Here is a 22,550-nt window from a genome sequence, read left to right as displayed (position 1 = left end):
GCTATACAGTGTGTATGTATACTTAGGGACATAACACACACTTTACGCATGCACACAAAAACTTGACAATCAAACAATAGTAGGTTATTCTTTTAACAATCCAAGTATGTCACAAATGGTTAACTGTTGTAAGAGTATAGTAAAAATATTTACCAAACATATTGTAAGTCTGTTAGAGTTCTTCTGTGCTGGTGAGCGAAGGAGACACTTATGATGGCTTGATCAACTCTAGTATAAGAGTGGTGTCTCAACCACAACCAATAAAGGAAATGTCACATTTTCTTTGAATTTCTATAAAAATGTCATGTTTAGTGTGGAACGTTCTCCTCCCATTTAAATGCACACCCACTCATCTAATATAGATTACAAGTCCACTCAACAAGACTGAAGAAACACAACGGTTGTCATGAAGACATTGCATAACTTAGTTTGACAAAGTATGTGTAATGTCTCAAACCCATATCTAAGCTATTTTAGTGTAAATTCATCCATACAAAAGTAAATTAACAATCAAATGTTAACTGGGGGAAAAATGAGGTGACAACGTATCCATAATGAAGTCCAGAACCAATACATTATTTAATAATACATTTCTTAAATTGTGCAAATTGAAAAAGAAAATTGAAGAATAAGACAAAGTACAGAAATGTTGACCCTTAAAAAAATATTGATGTTGAAACTGCATCACGGCACTGAATAAAGCTACTCTTTAACCTGGTAATTATGGGATGTTATTTTTTCCCCCTAGTTTTGCCTGCGTACGTTTTTCAAGAAAATATAATTCTGATATATTTAACAATTAACACTAATTTCCACCAATACACCTCAAACTTTACTTTTTATTTTTTTGGTATGTCTTTTTTCTCTAATGTGATTGTCCAAAATAAGACTTGTGCTGACACATCACTGAGCAGCTTCAGTTATTTTTGTGCGATTATCCCATTTACGTGCCTTACAAGTACAATTTGTGAAGATATGGCGAATAAAAAGCACCAATGGAGAATCATTTTTTACCAATGCATAAGTTGTGCTTCACATAATTCACTCAACCATTAAATAACTTGACCTTTGACACAAAGGGTGGCGTTCTGACACAGCATTACGATATAAACATCACTGGAAGACAGTCGTGTTGTTTATAGTACTAGTAACATGTTTGTGCCCTGCGGCAAGCAGGTAAGTAGCATAAGAAAATCCCTCACGGTTACATTTTATAAACTGCAGGTATTATACATTATTACATGTTATAAACATGTACAAGCGTTTATAATGCGTTATTACAAGGCTTGGGCTATGACTCGATGGCTGTTATTTAGTCAGGATCTTTATGAGACGATAACAAGACATGAGGGGGTTATATATGCCTATAACAAGTCATCTAATGAAAACATAACCGCATCATAATGCATTATACCTGCAGGCCTTAAGTACAGTGTTACCATCATCACAACTGTACTTCAGTTCACCAATCCCCTTGACCCATTGTGTGCATTGGTCGGCGGTCCTGGCAGCGTTCAATCAGTGCGTCTCCCAGGGGATTCTGGGAAGACAAGATGCTCTCTTCAGACACCCCTTCCTTGAAGCGCTTTTGGTGGTCATGGCAACAAAGTTTATGGTTAATACTGCTCACGCTGCAGTGCTAGTCTAGGCACGGAGTTCGCATCTCTCTTCAGCCCTGTACTGCCCCAGGACACGGAGAGGGGAGTAGTATGGACCAAGCCGTCAGGTCGCCATCAGCAGGCTGGCTCTTTCCTGTGCTGCTGGAGCATCTTAGTCACACTCACTATGTCCTCTTCAGGTACCTACAGTAGAACACAGGAGAAGAGAACAGAATGGAATATGGTTCCAATTCCTACTCCACCAGCATCTTAAATCAAATGATATTGGTCACATACACATATTTAGCAGATGTTATTGCGGGTGTAGCGAAATGCTTGTGTTCCTAGCTCCAACAGTGCAGTAATATCTAACATTATACAACAGGTCTAATCCTGAATGCTGATAGATTAAAACCACATTCCAACTGTTGTCTATTCCACAAGTTACCACCGGCTAAATCTATGATGTTGAAATGCCTATTTATTCTGTTCCATCTGACTGCGCAATCCACGGTCTCATCAGTCCAGCCAGGCACTTAATAAACTTGATCTCCACTAGAAAAATCATCTTGTCATTCTCACATTTCCTTTAGACTAACATTTTAGTTTTCAACAGCGGAGATTTGTATAAACCTTGCTGTCTCTCCGACATGAATCATGAATCAGCTGCCATAATGTACAAAGAAATGTCATTTAAAAAAAGGTAAAACGAAACAAAATGCAGCTAGTTTGCAGTCTTTCCAGCTTCAGTTTGAAGTGATTGTGTTAGCTGTGTAGTTGGTTAGCTCCTCTGAACGACAGTGTCCAGACGAGTGAGCACATTTTCTATGCCAGGCGAAATCGTGCCTCATTAGCTCATTTATTTATTTATGTAACCTTTATTTAACTAGGCAAGTCAGTTAAGAACAAATTCATATTTTCAATGGCGGCCTAGTGGGTAAACTGCCTTGTTCAGGGGCAGAACAGATTTTGACCTTGTCAGCTCGGGGATTCGATCTTGCAACCTTCTGGTTACTGGTCCAACGCTCTAACCACCTGCCGTGTGTGTGTGTGTGTGTGTGTGTGTGTGTGTGTGTGTGTGTGTGTGTGTGAGAGAGAGAGAGAGAGAGACTGTGAGTGAGTGTATCAGTCAATCACTCAGTCGGAGTACAGACCCAACTGAGTGATTGACTGACACACACAGGCTATCACTTCCTCTCAGCTAGCCCTGCCCCAAAACATGCGTGCACCAGTTCATGCAAAAAAAGTTTAAAAAAAGGCATTTATAATCGATTAATAATAAGAATTAATAATCCACTCGGGCGCATATAGATGTATCCAAATAAATGTCAATATAAAACACCTTAAACGCAAATGTCCCTATTTTGCTGTTATTTTGGCTTTTTGACATGACTAAGTTAGCTGTAGTTAGCTAGCTAGCAACCAAGGGATAAGAACATTGCCAACCAGTATGGCAATGGAACATTTAGAATGAACGAACAGAACAGAACTGAACAGATAGAACGAATGATCAGCCCACTTGTGTAGCAAACCTAGATGTGTGTCGGGATTATATCTACTTGAAGAATGAAATAATATGAATAAATTAATCAAAATATATTTTTTTAAATACAATATGTCAATTATTATTTGAAAAAAATTAGTAACCAGTTGTATAAGAGTGATAATGCCCGAGAAGTCGGTGTTTGGAGGATATATTGGCACGGTTTGCAGGCCCGGGACAAAGTCTCGGCCCTAACAACCTCCGTGCCAATATATCCTCCAAACACCGGCTTCTCAGGCATTATCACTTAAATATGCAAAAATACACGCAAATTTAAAAGTAAAAGAATGGAACTAAGAAATATTAGGACAAGCAATGTCGGAGTATAAGTATATAGGACGGGATAAAAGACAAAAAATGGACAGTATGTGGATAGAACATATAGTGTATCTGATTAATAGGTAGGATACAATTGTATATGTACAGCAATAGTTGAATAGGATGGCCTTGACTAGAATACACAATATATAGTTGAAGTCGGAAGTTTACATACACTTTAGCCAACTACATTTAAACTCAGTTTCACAATTCCTGCAATTTAATCCTGGTAAAAATTCCCTGTTTTAAGTCAGTTTGGATCACCACTATATTTGAAGAATGTGAAATGTCAGAATAATAGTAGAGAGAATTACTTATTTCAGCTTTTATTTCTTTCATCACATTCCCAGTGGGTCAGAAGTTTACATACACTCAATTAGTATTTGGTTGCATTGCTTTTAAATTGTTTAACTTGGGTCAAACATTTCAGGTAGCCTTTCACAAGCTTCCCACAATAAAGTTGGGTGAATTTTGTCCCATTCCTCCTGACAGAGCTGGTGTAACTGAGTCAGGTTTGTAGGCCTCCTTGCTCGCACACGCTTTTTCAGGTCTGCCCACACATTTTCTATGGGATTGAGGTCAGGGCTTTGTGATGGCCACTCCAATACCTTGACTTTGTTGTCCTTAAGCCATTTTGCCACAACTTTGGAAGTCTGCTTGGGGTCATTGTCCAGTTGGAAGACCCATTTGCGACCAAGCTGTAACTTCCTGACTGATGTTTTGAGATGTTGCTTCAATATATCCACATCATTTTCCTCCCTCATGATGCCATCTATTTTGTGAAGTGCACCAGTCTATCCTGCAGCAAAAGCACCCCCACAACATGATGCTGCCACCCCCGTGCTTCACAGTTGGGATGGTGTTCTTCGGCTTGCAAGCCTCCCCCTTCTTCCTCCAAACATAGCGATGGTCATTATGGCCAAATAGTCCTATTTTTATTTAATCAGACCAGAGAACATTTCTCCAAAAAGTACGATCTTTGTCCCCATGTGCAGTTGCAAACCATAGTCTGGCTTTTATATGGCAGTTTTGGAGCAGTGGCTTATTTCTTGCTAGCGGCCTTTCAGATTATGTCGATATAGGACTCGTTTTACTATGGATATAGATACTTTTGTACCCGTTTCCTCCAGCATGTTCACAAGGCCCTTTGCTGTTGTTCTGGATTTGATTTGCACTTTTTGCACCAATGTACATTCATCTCTAGGAGACAGAACATGTCTCCTTCCTGAGCGGTATGACGGCTGCGTGGTCCCATGGTGTTTATACTTTATACTTGTTTGTACAGATGAACGTGGTACCTTCAGGCATTTGGAAATTGCTCCTAAGGATGAACCAGACGTGTGGAGGTCCACAATTGTTTTTGAGGTCTTGGCTGATTCCTTTAGATTTTCCCATGATGTCAAGCAAAGAGGCAGGTACACCTCCAATTGACTCAATTGATGTCAATTAGCCTATCAGAAGCTTCTAAAGCCATATAATTTTCTGGAATTTTCCAAGCTGTTTAAAGGCATAGCCAACTTAGTGTATGTAAACTTCTGACCCACTGGAATTGTGATAGTTAATTATAAGTGAAATAATCTGTCTGTAAACAATTGTTGGAAAAATTACCTGTGTCATGCACAAAGTAGACGTCCTAACCGACATGCCAAAACTATAGTTTGTTAACAAGACATTCTTTACTGTGGCCCTTCGATTTGGATGGGGGCGTGCTCCCTCTGCTGTCTCCTGAAGTCCAAGATCAGCTCCTCATTTTGTTGACTTTGAGGGAGAGGTTATTTTCCTGGCACCACTCCGCCAAAGCCCTCACCTCCTCCCTGTCTCGTCTGTCGTCGGTAATCAGGCTACTGCTGTTGTGTCATCTGCAAACTTGATGATTGAGTTGGAGGCGTGTGTGGCCACGCAGTCATGGATGAACAGGGAGTACAGGAGGTGGCTGAGCACACATCCTTGTGGGGCCCATGTGTTGAGGATCAGCGTAGTGGAGGTGTTTTTGCCAACCTTAACCACCTGGGGGGCGGCCCATCAGGAAGTCCAAGACCCAGTTGCACAGGGCAAGGTTCAGACCGGGGGTCCTGAGCTTAATGATGAGCTTGGAAGGTACTATGGGGTTGAAGTGGGGCTGTTACAGTGACAGTATTACCGCCACACCGGAGGTCACCAATCGTGACCGTTTAGTCATGGTAACTAGGCTTCTTCAAGCTCTGATGCTGCTGGTCATTAGTTAATTGCATTTTTGAATATTTGCGCTTATAGCCATCTGCTGTGTGCGCATTGCTGCGCTTATAAATGTGAAGAAATAGTCTATCAACCTTTTAAGCTAAACGTGTTGCATTAAAAAAGTGTTTTATTTCATGCGAGTGGTTGTATTAATTTGGGATCTATCACGTCCCACAACTGTCCCAGAGTAGGTTTGGAATATTTATTAATTGCACAGAAGGACAACTTTTAGAATAGGTCAACTTTTGTACTAATGGGGGAGAGTAGATTGACATAGGCTAGTGCTTTTAATGTTCGTTAGGCCTACTCATCTTGTTGAAGGTTAAATGTAGACAGTTCTTCTAACATCTTCAATATGCGTCTCAGAATTCAGAATGCAGTTGCGTTCCGATATGTTGGTATTCACTTGTAGCCTACTTTTGTAGCTGAGATACCTGTGAGAAGGACCCGATCACGTGACGGAAATTGGCTAATAAGAATTTAGATATCCGAGCGAGCCATGTGAGGGAGTGCTTCGGAGAGGTGCTTGAGAGGTGCTTGGGAGAAGGGAACTAAAATTAATATATTCAGCCCAAGGGCACAACAGCCACTCTGGCTGCAAAGGGCATGGATTTATTAGATGGCATTACGCTGGAAGCCTGGTTAGTAGATTATCAAGTGCTTGTTAAAAATTGTGCATGAGAGACTGATGAAGTGTATGCAGCCTGCACAAAAAACTAAGCAGAGCTCATGCCTTTCATGCAACTTTTTTCAAAATCATCATTAGTCGCATCATGCAGCCTTAGAATGTATTAAAAATCTAAACATATAACCCAACATTTGTATCACAACTAAAGTTGCAAAGACAACTCTAGATTTTGCATATAGGAGGACCTGTTTTTGTTAACCACTCAACACAGAATACCCGCATGTGCGCACTTCCTTGGAAATCGTTTGAAAAAAATAACCTTTCTATTTTATTCAGTTCAATTGTATTGTACATACCATAAAATAATACCACAGATTTTTAGGCATATCTTGTCTGCTAAATGAACTAGTGTAGCCCATAGCCATATTGGGGCCTAACATACAGACAACTAAGCGTACGCTATTCTGGCCTTCTGAATATTCTGACCCTTCATATCATGTTTCTATGACCCAAAATAAATAATGGATTTATTGTGATGGCGTATATTAAATTGATTTATTATACTTTTTTTTAAATGTAGATGTTCCAAAGGTCTGCATCTGTGGCTTGTAGGCTAAATGTGTTCACGTAATTAACAGTCAATTACCTTGAGACCGGCAGTTATTTGCTTGACAATCCCCAGCTGACAAAATGTCATAATCGCCACATGTTGAAGGCTGAGCTGTAGTTAATGAACAGCATTCTTACATAGGTATTCCTCATCCAGATAGGATTGGGCAGTGTGCAGTGCGATGGCGATTGCATCATCCGTGGATCTATTGGGGGGGTATGCAAATTGCAGTGGGTGTCAGCTAAGGTGATATGATCCTTAACTAGCCTCTCAAAGCACTTCATGACAGAAGTGAGTGCTACGGGGCGATAGTCATTTAGGTCAGTTACTTTTGCTTTCTTGGGTACAGAAACAATGGTGGACATCTTAAACCAAGTGGGGAGAGCAGACTGTGATAGGGAGAGATTGAATATGTCCGTAAACACTCCAGCCAGCAGGTCTGCACATGCTCTGAGGACGCGGCTAGGGATGCCATCTGGGCAGGCAGCCTTGAGGGGGTTAACACGCTTAAACGTCTTACTCACGTCGGCTACGGAGAACTAGAGCTTACAGTCCTCGGGACCGGCCCGCGTCGGTGGCACTGTGTTATCCTCAAAGTGGGCGAAGAAGGTGTTTAGCGTGTCCAGGAGCAATATGTCAGGTTCCGCGACGTGATGGTTTTCCATTTATAATCCGATTGTCTTCAGCATGAGAAGCATTCTGACTGACAGCTTATCTCTTAGTCAGGTATCTCACGTCAAACTATCGGTGTCATTCAGGTGTCAACTATGCAGATAGTGCAGAAGACACGTCAAACCAACAAAAGCTGGAAAGTCCACAGGAAGCGGTTGATTTAGCATCCTCTGACAAATCAAACATTCATTCTGTCATCTGATAGCGCTGCTGACGTTCTTGTGATGTTTATAAGCCCTGTTGCAAACACCTGCTACTGTATTCTTGGATAAAAAAACCGATCACAGTCATTAAACTACACGTTACCCTTTATCCAGGGGTGAACAGTGCCCTCTGTTGGTCAGAATCAGAACACACCCTCTTCTAAAGTTCTATACTCCATGTTCTGTAGAGTAAAGCTGGGTGACAGAGGGTGTCACATCAGCAGCTAAAGGCTTGCTCACCAGGGCATGGTCGAAGCTGAAGGTGCTGATATAATAGGCTGAGATGTCGTTGTCGGCTAAGGGCTGGGATATCTGGGCAACAATGCCACACTCGTCTGGAGAAGAGAAGAGAGATGGAGTGATCAACAATTAAGTATTTGTGGTATCAGTATAAGTATCAGTCTACCCAGGCTAGAGTTGGGCATGATCCTAACATACTTATAGTGGGTCTTTCAGAGGATGGATTAAAAGATAGTTTACCGAAACCCAGAGGCTGTCCCCCAATGCGCACCATCCTCCACAGCTCCCTGGAGGAACTTGTGAAGAGAAGATCAGCAGGGAACCTAGAATACACACAGACACACACAGTGTTGGTCATTGCTGCTACCAAGTATCACAGGCCTGAATTCAGGAGGAGCAATAGCCCCACCATCTGGCTATCGCCTACCATTGAACGCCTGACTAGCGTCTGTGTGACGCCTGGAGCCATAGTGCTATTATAATACCGTAAAGTCTCAACTGCGGGAGGGTCTACATATTTCTTTATTCTATTTTAGGCTCAAAAGAAGTGTCCTCTTTCATCAGGGGTGTCAAACTCATTCCATGGAGGGCCTAGTGTCTGCTGGTTTTTGTTTTTTCCTTTCAATTAAGACAGATACAACCAGGTGAGGAGAGTTCCTTACTAACCAGTGACCTTAATTCCTCAATCAAGTACAAAGGAAGAGCGTAACCCGGAGACACTCGGCCCTCTGTGAGTTTGACATGTCTTATATGGCACTGCAGGCACATTTTGAATAACAATAGTAATATATACAACATGCATCAATCCACTGTCTCTAAGGTGTCCATCAACTTTGCTGCTTTGCTTATAGCCCTTGGGGCCCGTGCGTGATGTCTTCAACTGTGTAGGCCTATCATGACCCGCTGCACTGTTTTCCTCGAAGTCTTAAACTAACCATCGTCAAATCCTTTCAAATAAAGCAAGGTGTGAAAAAGAGTCAAATAAGCACTAGGCCTCATGTTATTTGCTGTATTACATTGTTATTGATTACTGCATTGTTATGTTTAGTGCTTGCAAGAAAGGCATTTCACTGTACTTGTGCATGTGACAACTTGAAACATTTAATTTCTATTGTTTTTTTGATATGTTTCTGCTGATAATTTCTGCCATTTGGTAGGCTATTTGTTCGTCAACAAAAATTGGATACATGCAGCTTGTCATTAGCCTACTTGTTACTCTAGAATACGAATTGAAGCCTTGCTCACCATAATAATGTTATAAATCAATAGAATGATGAATGCATGAAAAATCTAGTTGACATCGGTAGGCTAAAGTTCTCTTTCATGTCTGCTTCTCTCACGGAGCGAGGACTTTTAGGACCGGAAGCGAGGACTTTTAGGGCCGAGGAGGTTTCCGTGCAAAATTTCTGATAGAAGTCATGTCAAGCATGGTGTTGTCATATACGATTGAAATGGGAAAATAATAGGCCTGGGTAAAAATGATGATGCATTTGATTTCCTAGCACTTTTGGAAAGATCTGGCGAGACTCTCCCTATTGGAGGAAATAACGACCAATATAGCATAATTGGGTCTGTCAAACAGGTAAGACTACCCTACTTATTTCTTAAATAGGGCTCCAATAAAGCTTTTAGTAAATTGGCCTACTCAACTTTCAGCACTGGGTGCTGTCCATATTTATTTTTGAAATACAGTGTATTCGGAAAGTATTCAGACCCCTTCCCTTTTCCCACAGTTACATTACAGCCTTATTCTAAAATGGATGAAATGAAACATGTTCCTATTTTTTTTTTTTTTAAGTAATCCATTTTAGAATAAGGCTGTAATGTAACAAAATGTGGAATAATAACAAAAAGAGTCTGAATACATTGCGATGGCACTTTAGGCCTAGATCCAGGAGTGCCGGCTGCATATTAACTAGCCTAATCTTTTTTCTTATATACCATAAAACAAGTTGTTACTGTTCTTTGTGATAGGCCTATTTTAGCTACATGTACTATATTACTGTCATGCTAAGCATAGGGTTGTCTTATAAGATTTGTTTCATTGTATAAGATGGACATTTCATGTACATGTTCATTGTCAGATATGAAATATTAAACTGACACGTAACATGTAAGTGTCACGTGTAAACAACGTCTACATGATGTTAGCAATTTATGTCTATTCTTCAATAACACAAACTCCAAAGCAAATCAGGGGTAGAAAAATAGGTTTATTCAGAGAGGACAAATCAAGATGTTATGCTGGGAGGCAGATGTTCAGTCTCCCCCTGTCCTCAGCATTTCCCCCCTTCAGAACAAAGGACAGGATGCCACTTATAACCCCCCACCCTAGCCTGGGGTTGACCAATCAGAAGTCCTTGCAGGACAACTTGGCCAATGGCCAAATAACAAGTATCCAACTCCAGACTCAATGTACAGACCAATGAAAACGTGGCCCACGTAGAACACGTTGCTCTGAGTTCAGGAGTGACATTCCACAGATGTTGAACTGAAACACAACTCCTACTTACAATTCGCTATTGACCATTAGTACTCTAATTTTTAGTCCTCTCAAACTCTGCGTTGTGTATTCATCTTCCAAATACTATTACAATGACGTGTGCATGTCACATGACATGAACGCGTCGGCAGTTTGACTGCTAAGAAAAAAATATTACAAATAATAATTAGGTGGGTGCTTATATGTCCTATTTCCTGTGTGTATTATACGCATGTGTGAAATGGAGATGGGGGAGTTTGGTTTTGCATATCTTAAGACCCTCAGAGAGTGGGGTCACGGCCAGGGTCAGCCATTATCAATGGGGACCCTGGAGCAATTAGGGTTAAGTGCCTTGCTGAAGGGCACAGACATTTTTTACCGTCTTGACTCAAGGATTCTAACTACAGTAGCAATCTTTTGGTTACGCTCTAACTGCTCTAACCGCTATGCCACCATTGACCACCCACAAAGTGAAACTAAGGCAGCTCAGATGTAAGAGAAGTGAGAGGAGATTAGTCTTACTGTCTTTGTGCCTCTGTGTCCATGACCAGAGAGACGTAGCCATCGATCAGAGAGAAGGAAAAGAACTTGATACAATCCAGGTCCTGGCTGGGAAGAGCGCCCTCTTTAGGACTGGGGAAGAAAATCATTTACACCATAGACTCAGAATAAGAACACTTATGTGCCGTCTTAAAACAACTGTTTTTTTGTTTTTTTTTACAAAAATATGGCAGAAGCATTACCGTAAGTAAGGATAAACCCGGCATTAACGAGGGATTTCACACTGCAGCCATCTTGACTTGAACTGGTAAGGCAACAACTCTGATAAAAGGGACAAGGGTTTTGCGTGGAGCAGAGCTCACCTGTTGGAGTAGAAGAGCACGTCGATGAGTGTTGTTGCGATGGCAGGCAGAGTGTCTGGGTCCAGACTCATCACACAGAACTGGTTCTGAGGTATCAGCAAAGGGTGCACTGTCAGCTGGGGGGCTGGATATGAAACAGAAGGGTAATAATAGTTTAGAACCTGAGCCCAACCTGAAATAACCTATAGCACTGGAACAGTGAGAAGTAGTGTTATAGAGTACAAGCATGTCTTCACTTTATCATGTGGGGGGATTTTATTGGAAAACATTGCTATTCTGTTACCCATAGTTCCCTCAAAAAACAGCACAGACAGATTATATATTCTCTCTGTCTGTCCCTTTCTGTGACTCCCTCCAATACATTCAGTCTCACCCCTCCCCTCCCCTCCCCTCCCCCTGCTGCGACGTACCTTCTTTGCCGTTCTTCTGGAAGCCATTGCGGACATCTTGGCAGAGAACAGCCGAGTACTCTCCCCCCACCTCTCTGTAGATGTTGAACTCTTCCTCCAGTGTGTTAATAACGACAGCCAGGTCCTTCTCCCTCACCTACAGTAAGACAGTATGAATAACGACAGCCAGGTCCTTCTCCCTCACCTACAGTAAGACAGTATGAATAACGACAGCCAGGTCCTTCTCCCTCACCTACAGTAAGACAGTATTAATAACGACAGCCAGGTCCTTCTCCCTCACCTACAGTAAGACAGTATTAATAACGACAGCCAGGTCCTTCTCCCTCACCTACAGTAAGACAGTATGAATAACGACAGCCAGGTCCTTCTCCCTCACCTACAGTAAGACAGTATGAATAACGACAGCCAGGTCCTTCTCCCTCACCTACAGTAAGACAGTATGAATAACGACAGCCAGGTCCTTCTCCCTCACCTACAGTAAGACAGTATTAATAACGACAGCCAGGTCCTTCTCCCTCACCTACAGTAAGACAGTATTAATAACGACAGCCAGGTCCTTCTCCCTCACCTACAGTAAGACAGTATTAATAACGACAGCCAGGTCCTTCTCCCTCACCTACAGTAAGACAGTATGAATAACGACAGCCAGGTCCTTCTCCCTCACCTACAGTAAGACAGTATTAATAACGACAGCCAGGTCCTTCTCCCTCACCTACAGTAAGACAGTATTAATAACGACAGCCAGGTCCTTCTCCCTCACCTACAGTAAGACAGTATGAATAACGACAGCCAGGTCCTTCTCCCTCACCTACAGTAAGACAGTATGAATAACGACAGCCAGGTCCTTCTCCCTCACCTACAGTAAGACAGTATGAATAACGACAGCCAGGTCCTTCTCCCTCACCTACAGTAAGACAGTATGAATAACGACAGCCAGGTCCTTCTCCCTCACCTACAGTAAGACAGTATGAATAACGACAGCCAGGTCCTTCTCCCTCACCTACAGTAAGACAGTATGAATAACGACAACCAGGTCCTTCTCCCTCACCTACAGTAAGACAGTATGAATAACGACAGCCAGGTCCTTCTCCCTCACCTACAGTAAGACAGTATTAATAACGACAGCCAGGTCCTTCTCCCTCACCTACAGTAAGACAGTATGAATAACGACAGCCAGGTCCTTCTCCCTCACCTACAGTAAGACAGTATTAATAACGACAGCCAGGTCCTTCTACCTCACCTACAGTAAGACAGTATGAATAACGACAGCCAGGTCCTTCTCCCTCACCTACAGTAAGACAGTATTAATAACGACAACCAGGTCCTTCTACATCACCTACAGTAAGACAGTATTAATAACGACAGCCAGGTCCTTCTCCCTCACCTACAGTAAGACAGTATGAATAACGACAGCCAGGTCCTTCTCCCTCACCTACAGTAAGACAGTATGAATAACGACAGCCAGGTCCTTCTCCCTCACCTACAGTAAGACAGTATTAATAATGACAGCCAGGTCCTTCTCCCTCACCTACAGTAAGACAGTATTAATAATGACAGCCAGGTCCTTCTACCTCACCTACAGTAAGACAGTATTAATAACGACAGCCAGGTCCTTCTCCCTCACCTACAGTAAGACAGTATGAATAACGACAGCCAGGTCCTTCTCCCTCACCTACAGTAAGACAGTATTAATAACGACAGCCAGGTCCTTCTCCCTCACCTACAGTAAGACAGTATGAATAACGACAGCCAGGTCCTTCTCCCTCACCTACAGTAAGACAGTATGAATAACGACAGCCAGGTCCTTCTCCCTCACCTACAGTAAGACAGTATTAATAACGACAACCAGGTCCTTCTCCCTCACCTACAGTAAGACAGTATTAATAACGACAGCCAGGTCCTTCTACCTCACCTACAGTAAGACAGTATTAATAACGACAACCAGGTCCTTCTCCCTCACCTACAGTAAGACAGTATTAATAACGACAACCAGGTCCTTCTACCTCACCTACAGTAAGACAGTATTAATAACGACAGCCAGGTCCTTCTACCTCACCTACAGTAAGACAGTATTAATAATGACAGCCAGGTCCTTCTCCCTCACCTACAGTAAGACAGTATTAATAACGACAACCAGGTCCTTCTCCCTCACCTACAGTAAGACAGTATTAATAACGACAGCCAGGTCCTTCTCCCTCACCTACAGTAAGACAGTATTAATAACGACAGCCAGGTCCTTCTACCTCACCTACAGTAAGCGGACAACATACGGGCTGACAGTCAGTGACATTGGGAGAAAAATAAAAAGAAGCTACATTGTAGTCACTTCTATTACTTCTAATAGACTAATGGCCTATTTGTACTTATAAAATTTATTTTACGTTTGGAGTGGGACAAATGCAACTGCTTTGCAAAGCTATACCTACTTCATCACAACTTATCATCGCCGTCTTCCGTTACATGCAACGCTTTGACCCACTGTTTTGACCCATTGCTTCCATCATTGTGTAATATGCTATTTTTTGACACGGATTTGAGGGGACACAAAGTAAGTGAGGATGGCAGGTTTGAGTTCGAGAATTTAAAAAAATTCAAACACCTGAAACAGCTTATTCCTGCAATAGAGTCATAATCCCTATGCTTAATTCTATGTCAAAAGTCTGTTTATTTTTCTGCATATTAAAGCATACCTCTTGAGCTGTCTGTATCCTCCTGACTGATGGTTCTTTTGTTAAAGGAACTAAATATGCTTCTCTGCTAAAATCTGGGTAAAATATTGAAAGGAATGCGAGTCTTATTCAGTATTTAGTTATTGCTTGCTTTTCTAAAGTCTAGCAACCTTGCCAGCAGGCATGCCAGCTAAGATAATTAGACAAGCTACTCGAACTTGATTAATAGCCTAAAATGGCTTGGTAGCTAGTTATGAGGTATTAGAGAGAACCAATAATATATATATTTTTAAATGTACTCATCAAGAAGGAATCAGTAGGCTACATAGCTTGATCAAATTAATTTACAAGCATACCTCCTGAGAGTCCTGCACATCACGGGCAGCTATAGGGAGATCAAACGCTGTGTGTCTTTGCTCTGAGGCGCACCTTGGAAGGAACCACTTACTTGGGAAAATAGGGGGGGGCACACTTTACTTGGTCCAGTCAGTGTGCCCCCTCCTCCTTTTTATAAATAATGATAACATGTGGGCTTAAAAAGGAAGATCAGTAATTCATTTAAAATCTGAAAAATTAGGACAAATCTGTGCCCTTGTGCCCCCTATGGGCATGATGCCTATGGCTATCGCTTAGCAACTGTTGTAATGGTTAGACACCAGGGGCACGTTTAGGAGGGAGTAACGTTACAGAATGTTCAGAGGCCTGTAGGCCTATTACATTACATTGAAAAACAATGAAAGAATCACATCAGACAACTCAATAAGCCCCAGCAGGTAATAACTGAAGGGGTCACAGAGACAGGGGACTCACCAGGATGAAGTCCGTCTGATAGGTCGAGAGCATGAAGACTGACACGTGCTGCTGGGCCAATGGGGCGATGACAGACTTAGCAATTTTGGTCACGCCCACCGCCTGCGAGCTGCTGGAGGAGTTGCCGTTGGAGACCACGTTGAGTGGCAGCCACACGGAACTTTCGACCAGTAGATGCTCCGAGGGCTGCAGCTCTGCAGGGGGAGAGGGGTGGTTAGGTAATGTCAGAACACACACACACACACACACACACACACACACACACACACACACACACACACACACACACACACACACACCACTTCACTCAAACAAAGACTATCCACTAATGGTCTATACTGTATTGAGCAGAAAACCCACAGCTAAGTTAAGCCTTCTTTCTAAAAGCAATCGTACATACAGGCCCAATGCAAAGTTGCTACTTTCCAAACCTGACCTTATGTCTACACAGCTATTTTAAGTCATTTCCTCTGATTGGACCCCACCCCCACTGCCATCCACTCTCCACCATCCCATACATCCCCACCATCGTTCCTACAGTATTTTGGGAGTAGGATGAAGTGCCCCCAGAGACTGATCTAAGGTCAGTCTAAGATTTGGGGAGAGTAAGCTGATTCTGGTGCAGTACTTCTATCGCTAGACTTCTTAACAGCGTGTGTGTGTGTGTGTGTGTGTTTATGGTCTGAGAAGGGGTCAAGGGTCAGGGAGGGTTCAACCAGGTCCTCCTCTCACTCTCCGCTCTAGTTGCATCAGTCTATTCACACAGGATGGGCACGGTACAGGGAAACTTTTAATGTAATATTTGATTTATACAGGAAGTATAGGAAGTGGGAGGAAAGTGCACTAGGATATTGGGTTGTATACTGAGATATGTGCACAATCACCTTTTGAAATACAGTGAAATACACTAGCAGATGCATCGTACTGGATTTAACAAATTGTTTACCAAAATAAATTGAAATAAACACAACCTGCAACAATTTCAAAGATTTTGCTGAGTTACAGTTCATATAAGGAGATCGGTCAATTTAAATAAATAAATTAAGCCCTAATCTATGGATTTCACATGACTGGGAATACAGATATGCATCTGTTGGTCACAGATACCAAAAAAAAGTAGGGATGCGAGTCAGTATCTGGTGTGACCACCATTTGCCTCATGCAGCGCGACACATCTCCTTCACATAGAGTTGATCAGCCTGTTGATGGTGGCCTGTGGAATGTTGTCCCACTCCTCTTCAATGGCTGTGCGAAGTTGCTGGATATTGTCGGGAACTGGAACACGATGTCGTACATGTCGACCCAGAGCAACCCAAACATGCTCAATTGGTGACATGTCTGGTGAGCACGCAGGCCGTGGAGGAACTGGGACATTTTCAGCTTCCAGGAATTGTGTACTGGTCTTTATATGTCACACCAGGTAGATGTCACCTGTCAGGTAGATGGGTTATCTTGGCAAAGGAGAAATGCTCACTAACAGGGATGTAAACACATTTGTGCACACAATGACAGAATTAAGCTTTTTGTGTGTTTGGAACATTTCTGGTATCTTTTATTTCAGCTCATGAAATATGGGACCAACACTTTATATTTTTGTTCAGTGTATTTTGTTGCTATGTTATTTAATCTTATATAGCAATGCGTTTCTATATTAGTTGCTATAGAGACTATTTCATTCCACATAAAAAGAGCACTGTCATGCAACAATTCAGTGTTCTCAGGGATGAGCCTGGTTTGAATTAAAAATGTGTGAAGTGAACTTCAATTACTTCAGGGGATGAAGAAAAACAACACTTTCAGGCTGGGAAACTAAGGGTATTTATTCACAACAGTGCCAGGACTCTGATCTCGCTCTCAAAAATGAACAGTTAACATTACACTTACAAAGATCCAAAAGCATAATGACATTTCAAATGACATGTCTATATAGTGTTGTAATGATGTGCAAATAGTTAAGCAATTATCTTTTTGTTTTCTCATGATTTGGTTGGGTCTAATTGTGTTGCAAGGCTCTGCTCTGCTTCTTTCTCTCTATCTATTCCCCTTCAAAAGGGGAACTGTTCCGGTTGGAATCATTTGTCAGAAGCAGCCCCTTGTGGCTTCTCTGCACCAGCTTTCACCTCTTAAAATAGACAGAAAGAGAGAGAAGGCCTGGAGGCAATATGTGCCTGTAATGTCAACTACATCTGTGAGATACAGACATTGGGAATAAAATACCTCCAAAGAAAAAGAGTATCGGCCATAAAAAAAAACGTGACGTTGAAGTTGTTGACTTCAGGATGTTAAGGGAGTGTGATTGAGAATAGGCTGGGGGTGGAGGTTTGTTAAGTGGTGCATCTCTGGTTGATACAAAGGAGGACTCATTTACCTTTAAATCCCTCTTCATCCAGTACAACAGTGTAGTTCTCTGGGGTCTCTGTCAAACTGAAGAACTTGCATCTGAGAGAAAGGGAGAGAGAAGATTAGATCACCATTTTCAGAACAAACTAAAACATATTGCCACTATGAGTGTTACTGTGTAGTATGGCGATGGTGTGTGAGTTAGGGGTGATTTAAACCTAGTGCCCTCTGGCCAAGCACCAAACTCTAGTCTTCACTGTGCCAATATTCCCCCGGCATGCCTGGTCTGCTCACAATGTGTGCACCCAATCGAACAAGGCTCTGCTTTGCTTCAATCACCCACTGTGTTTTTTAATCCTAGAGAGAGCCGAGCCAAACCCGGCCGTTCTGAGATGGGACGGCAGATCGGTCCTTCTTTCGAGGGCCCCATTCATTAGGCCAAATGCTGTGCTGCCTAGCAGTGGGGAACACTGGGTACATTGGGGTAAGCGGGGGACTCCGACTGGCTTCATTATTTCAGGCCTGAACCCAAAATACTTTGGTCTCAGAGACAGAGGAGTTTTGGAGACACTCTGTCCACAATGTTGTCTTTGTGGCAGACTGCCCCCTGGCCAGCAGGAGAGATCGGTTCACGAGGACTATGCATAATACAAAGTAGAAGTTTTGCAGGAGAGGAGTGAAAGAACAGGAAGTCCATTCAGCATAAACATACAGTATGTGGCTCATTCAAGACCACACCTCTTCTCCCTTGCAAGGTTGCTGCAAAACAGAGGAGGAAATAGCCTGGCCCCAGATCAGTTGGTCCTGTAGACTTGTATAGTCAACTCCTATGGTCGTTGTCACGAACGCAGAGTTAGTCAGACCAATCTTCTGGATGATTAAACAGCGCAACACCTTCCTCTTCAGTGTTATTCTGCCTCAGCAACAGACAGCAACATCCCTCTCTGCTGTCGTTAGAAAACGTCGCCCCCCCCCCCCCCCCCCCATGGCTATCCACCCATCTGTATAACACTAGAATCCTGTACAGGGTTCTACTCAGCAAAACGTAATCCGCTGGTTTCATGAGAGAGGGCAATCAATCCAGAGAGAGTCGTGCATCTGAAATGGCACCCTATTCCCTACAGAGTAGTGTACTGCACACCATACAGTAGGGAATAGGGTACCATTTCGGACGCAACCAGTGAGAGGGGACAAAATACATAGCTCCACCCAGCCATCTGTAGAGCGAGCAAGGCAGCGAGCTAACTCAGCAGACCATTGTCTACTGTCACCTCACAGTCAGCCCTTCCTGTTGACCTCTCACCCTGTCCGGCTCTACAGCTACATACGGCTAGGTAGCCCAGTGCCCGTCAGAGCATGAACGAGGCCAGTGAAGGTTTGCTTCATTCTCAACCTCGGAATTTAGTGCTAGATTTCCGACGTGTTATTGTAAAGCCTGCAAGAAGAAGGGGGAGAGGATGGTGCTAACAGGTAGTCTGCTTTGTTAAGGTTGCAAACATTTAAAAGCTCATTAATGATAATATTTTTTTTACCAAAGGGAGAGTGTAGCCTAATTGATGCAGGCACATTCTTAAAATGGTTTGGAGCTGGGTATTTAACTTCCTATCTACGTGACGCTGTTGCTGGGTTAGGATAGTTTCCTGTTTCTGTGCTAGTCATTCTACATTTTCTATAAAAGCTTCTACAAAACATCTGCGGCCCTGACACGGAGGTTTAACATTCTAATTCTTTATTCCAGCCTTAGATGATAAAAGTAAACATCCATTCTCATGTGTCCCCAGTCTCATGTGTCTCCATGATGCAACAAAAGGCACAGTCAGCACATTTATGATTGGTGATAAACTATTTATTTATTTTGTGGTGTGAGGGGAAGAGAGCAAGTGAAAGAGAAAAAGTGAGTGTGAAAGAGAGAGACTTGAAAAAAATGGCACTCAAAATGATGTTCTTTACCAATACAGAGGAGAGAACTGGCGTTCCATCAGAGGAAAGGTGAGGGTTGTGAGCCGTGATGGCGTTCTGTGTTATGAACCATCTCCCACCAACTCTGGATGAACATGGTGTTTGTGTCTAAACTTGTGGTTGGCTAGAGGCTGACCTAATGGGCGTTCCACTTTCACAGAATGTCTTCCAATGAACAATGGATGAAGTTTACCCAGCTCTCCCCCTGCTGCTAACCCAGGGCCCGTGACTGCCTACTGTAGAAGGCAAATGAAAAAAAAAAAGAGTTGCTACCCATGCTCTCTCGTTAGCAAGCTGCAGAGGTAAGGGGGCAGGCAGGCAGCAACATAGGCTACTGGCTAACATTATACAGTATGAGTGTGCATCCCTGACCACCACCACAGCCTTACAGATGAACACTGTAGCAGACACTAAATTCAGCTGGGTGAGAGATAATCCTTCTCCTTTCCTTCAAACCCTTATCATGTAGGCTGACAGTGCTTATTTCAGCAGAAGAATAACACTGACAAGAAGAAACAGAAACTTGGTGAGAGAGAGAGATGATCAATAAAGTTACCATTACCAGCTGAACACTAGAGTAGGCTACTTAAGATTCAATAATACACTCCTACAGATATTCTACAACAGATTGTTGAGGAATGAAAATGGTGCTACTGAAGAAACTGTCAGACAGAGCTGTAACAAGAAAACAGCCTACAAGATCTGTTTACTACTATACTGTGCTGACTGCCGAGTGGTTAGGTAGCCTATCCTTAAAATTCCTTCTATGGTTGTTTGCTTTTGAGTGATTTTGTGCCAAATATTCTAATTTATTGCAGAGGGAGATCTGTAGTCTAAAACCAATTATATTGTGAAGCGGTCTAAAAAAAACATTGTTTATATTAGGATTGTTGTTGTTATGTTCCCCAAATGCATTCATGGTAACTCAAAACAATTCAGTCTAAACCATTATTTTTCCACATGGCCTGATCCTTACCCCAAAACAGGAAAACAACCAGGACACAACAGAATATGACATAACTAGAAAAGCAACAACAAAGAGAGACAAAACCCATGTAGGCTAACAGCCTAAGTCCCTAAGCTGTTACTGCATGACAGGGCAATTCTACTTCATTCTGACTTTTCTTTGGATTCAACCCTAGTAGCTGACCTGTCATGAAGTGTACCCATAGGCCAGCAGGTACAATGAATAACCTACTAATGACTCACTGGAGGGAGAAGCTGAGAAACTCTTTAGGTGACTAACACCTTTAGAAGCTATCATTGAGCAATATATCCAGTGTGTACATGTCTCTACACGTCTAAAGGAAGTGTCGGGGGGGGTGGGGGGTTGGGTCAAGGCCAAATCTATCATCAGTGACGCTTGTCAGAGGAGTACGGCGCCTGAACTGGTAGACTGATGTTACTGGATTGATCTGTGAAACTTTTATGATAAGCAAGTCCTTGAAGACAGCCGGTAGAGCTGCTTAGACCTCGCAGAACACAAAGTGGGGTCTAGGCTATAAAATCACCTTCTCCAAGCCTTCTCCAACTTGGCATGGATGGCATTTCTTCCCAAACTATGTAGGCCTACCGTGTATGTTGAGCCTCCTTTCCACCTCTGAATACATAGGCCTACCATTACATAGGCTACTACTATATAATATACTGCTAGCCTGTATAGTATCTGCCAGATGTTTAATCCTTTCTTCCGGCTGATGCATATGCAGGACAGGCCGAGTCATAAACAATTACATAACAAAGGCAGGATTTCCAGGGATTAACTAAAAATTGCCACTGCAGCCACCATCCGTTCCAGACACATTAAAAGCTTTATATTCAGGCTCTTTAAAGATGAATTTCCAGAGAGCTGCCTTTGCCATGACAAGACAAGTCTTAGGGAAGTGATCAGGTCCCATTGAAAGGAAAGTGCTTTCATCATCATATCATGTAAGAACAGACAAGTACCTGAATAGAAAACAGTGAAAGTGAGGTGGGGTTGACTAGCCTAATTACTTTGCCCAAAGACTACCTGTATCTGACCACTGAATACGTGTTTTGTTTGTTGGCATAGTTACCAATAGGCCTATAACAACTAAACATACTTTAGGTTTTCTAATGATCACTCAAATACTAGCTACATTTACTGAGCTACTGTTCAGCAAATGAAAGACTGATATTAGTATTGAAAATTAAACACTAATACATTTTGAACTGGTGTGCTCATTCATTGACGACAAGTACAATAAACAGTGTACCACATTAAATTGTTTGGTTACCTTTGGTCCACGTTTTAATCATTGTTTAGGGGTGCAGCTGGCTACATTGACATAGCATGACATGCACAATTACGGCCTTAATTGAACGGGATAGCGTCGCTAACTACAGTATATCATAACATTTACATAGCAAATGAATGTGAGACAGGATTAACAAATTAGCAAACGTTAGCTAGCAAGCATGTCTGCTATCAGCGAGTGTGAACTATTTTTTGTTGTTGCGGGTTTTAGGATCGCTGACGATTTTAAATTAGCTAAAATAATCTCGACATGCAAACAACCTTACCTTGCTCTGTTCCGCAGGAAAATGAGTTTGATGAGGGGGTGAGTGAAATTGACCAGACCATTTTTGCAAATGCTGGTCACTCGCAGTCTGTGATCCAGAATGTGCAAATCCATGGTTCTGAATAGCGCAATCCCCTCGTTGGTTTGAATGAATCCCTGACTATTTGCATGAACGATCCAATAAAAGGTTCCTAAATTAACGTTTTGAGAGTTATTTTCATTCCTGGGTACTAGACGCTCGCTGCTTAGTTAACTGTATGTCTTGCATTAATTAGTCAGTCACAGATAAAGAGGAAAATCATCAGACGCAATCTGACTCCACTACTGTATATTCAAATAAAAGGCATCATATAATAACACGCCCCCTGCTCTTAAAGCTACACAAGTGAATTTGTCCAAATTAAAAGTTTTAGCTTCACTGTCCAAATAAATACGAATGAGAGTG

The 22,550-nt window shown here is 42.3% G+C and overlaps 1 protein-coding gene across 1 annotated transcript; it reads right to left on the bottom strand.

Moving 5' to 3' along the window:
- Positions 1–555: 555 nt before the first annotated feature.
- LOC139545007 (cytosolic arginine sensor for mTORC1 subunit 1-like) lies at positions 556–22,453 on the bottom strand. Its single transcript, XM_071352316.1, has 9 exons — positions 22,107–22,453; positions 17,632–17,702; positions 15,264–15,457; positions 11,785–11,920; positions 11,375–11,498; positions 11,034–11,144; positions 8,270–8,352; positions 8,030–8,124; positions 556–1,802 (listed from the first exon to the last, which is right to left on the bottom strand). Exons 1-9 carry the CDS (start codon positions 22,217–22,219, stop codon positions 1,734–1,736), a joined length of 996 nt encoding a protein of 331 aa, XP_071208417.1. The 5' UTR covers positions 22,220–22,453; the 3' UTR covers positions 556–1,733.
- Between the last annotated feature and the right edge of the window lie 97 nt (positions 22,454–22,550).

This window comes from Salvelinus alpinus, chromosome 19 (assembly GCF_045679555.1).
Source record: "Salvelinus alpinus chromosome 19, SLU_Salpinus.1, whole genome shotgun sequence".
Classification (NCBI taxonomy): domain Eukaryota; kingdom Metazoa; phylum Chordata; class Actinopteri; order Salmoniformes; family Salmonidae; genus Salvelinus; species Salvelinus alpinus.
The sequence above is the reverse complement of the archived record's forward strand: the minus strand, read 5'-3'. Positions and strand labels throughout refer to the sequence as shown.

What these genes read in the sequence shown, in the direction of transcription:
- LOC139545007 (XM_071352316.1), bottom strand. Translation starts at nt 22,219, where the DNA reads ATGGATTTGCACATTCTGGATCACAGACTGCGAGTGACCAGCATTTGC. An exon ending in GGATGAAGAGGGATTTAAAG is followed by an intron (nt 15,458 to 17,631) that starts GTAAATGAGTCC and finishes CTCCCCCTGCAG; the next exon opens with AGCTGCAGCCCTCGGAGCAT. An exon ending in CCAGAAGAACGGCAAAGAAG is followed by an intron (nt 11,499 to 11,784) that starts GTACGTCGCAGC and finishes TTTCATATCCAG; the next exon opens with CCCCCCAGCTGACAGTGCAC.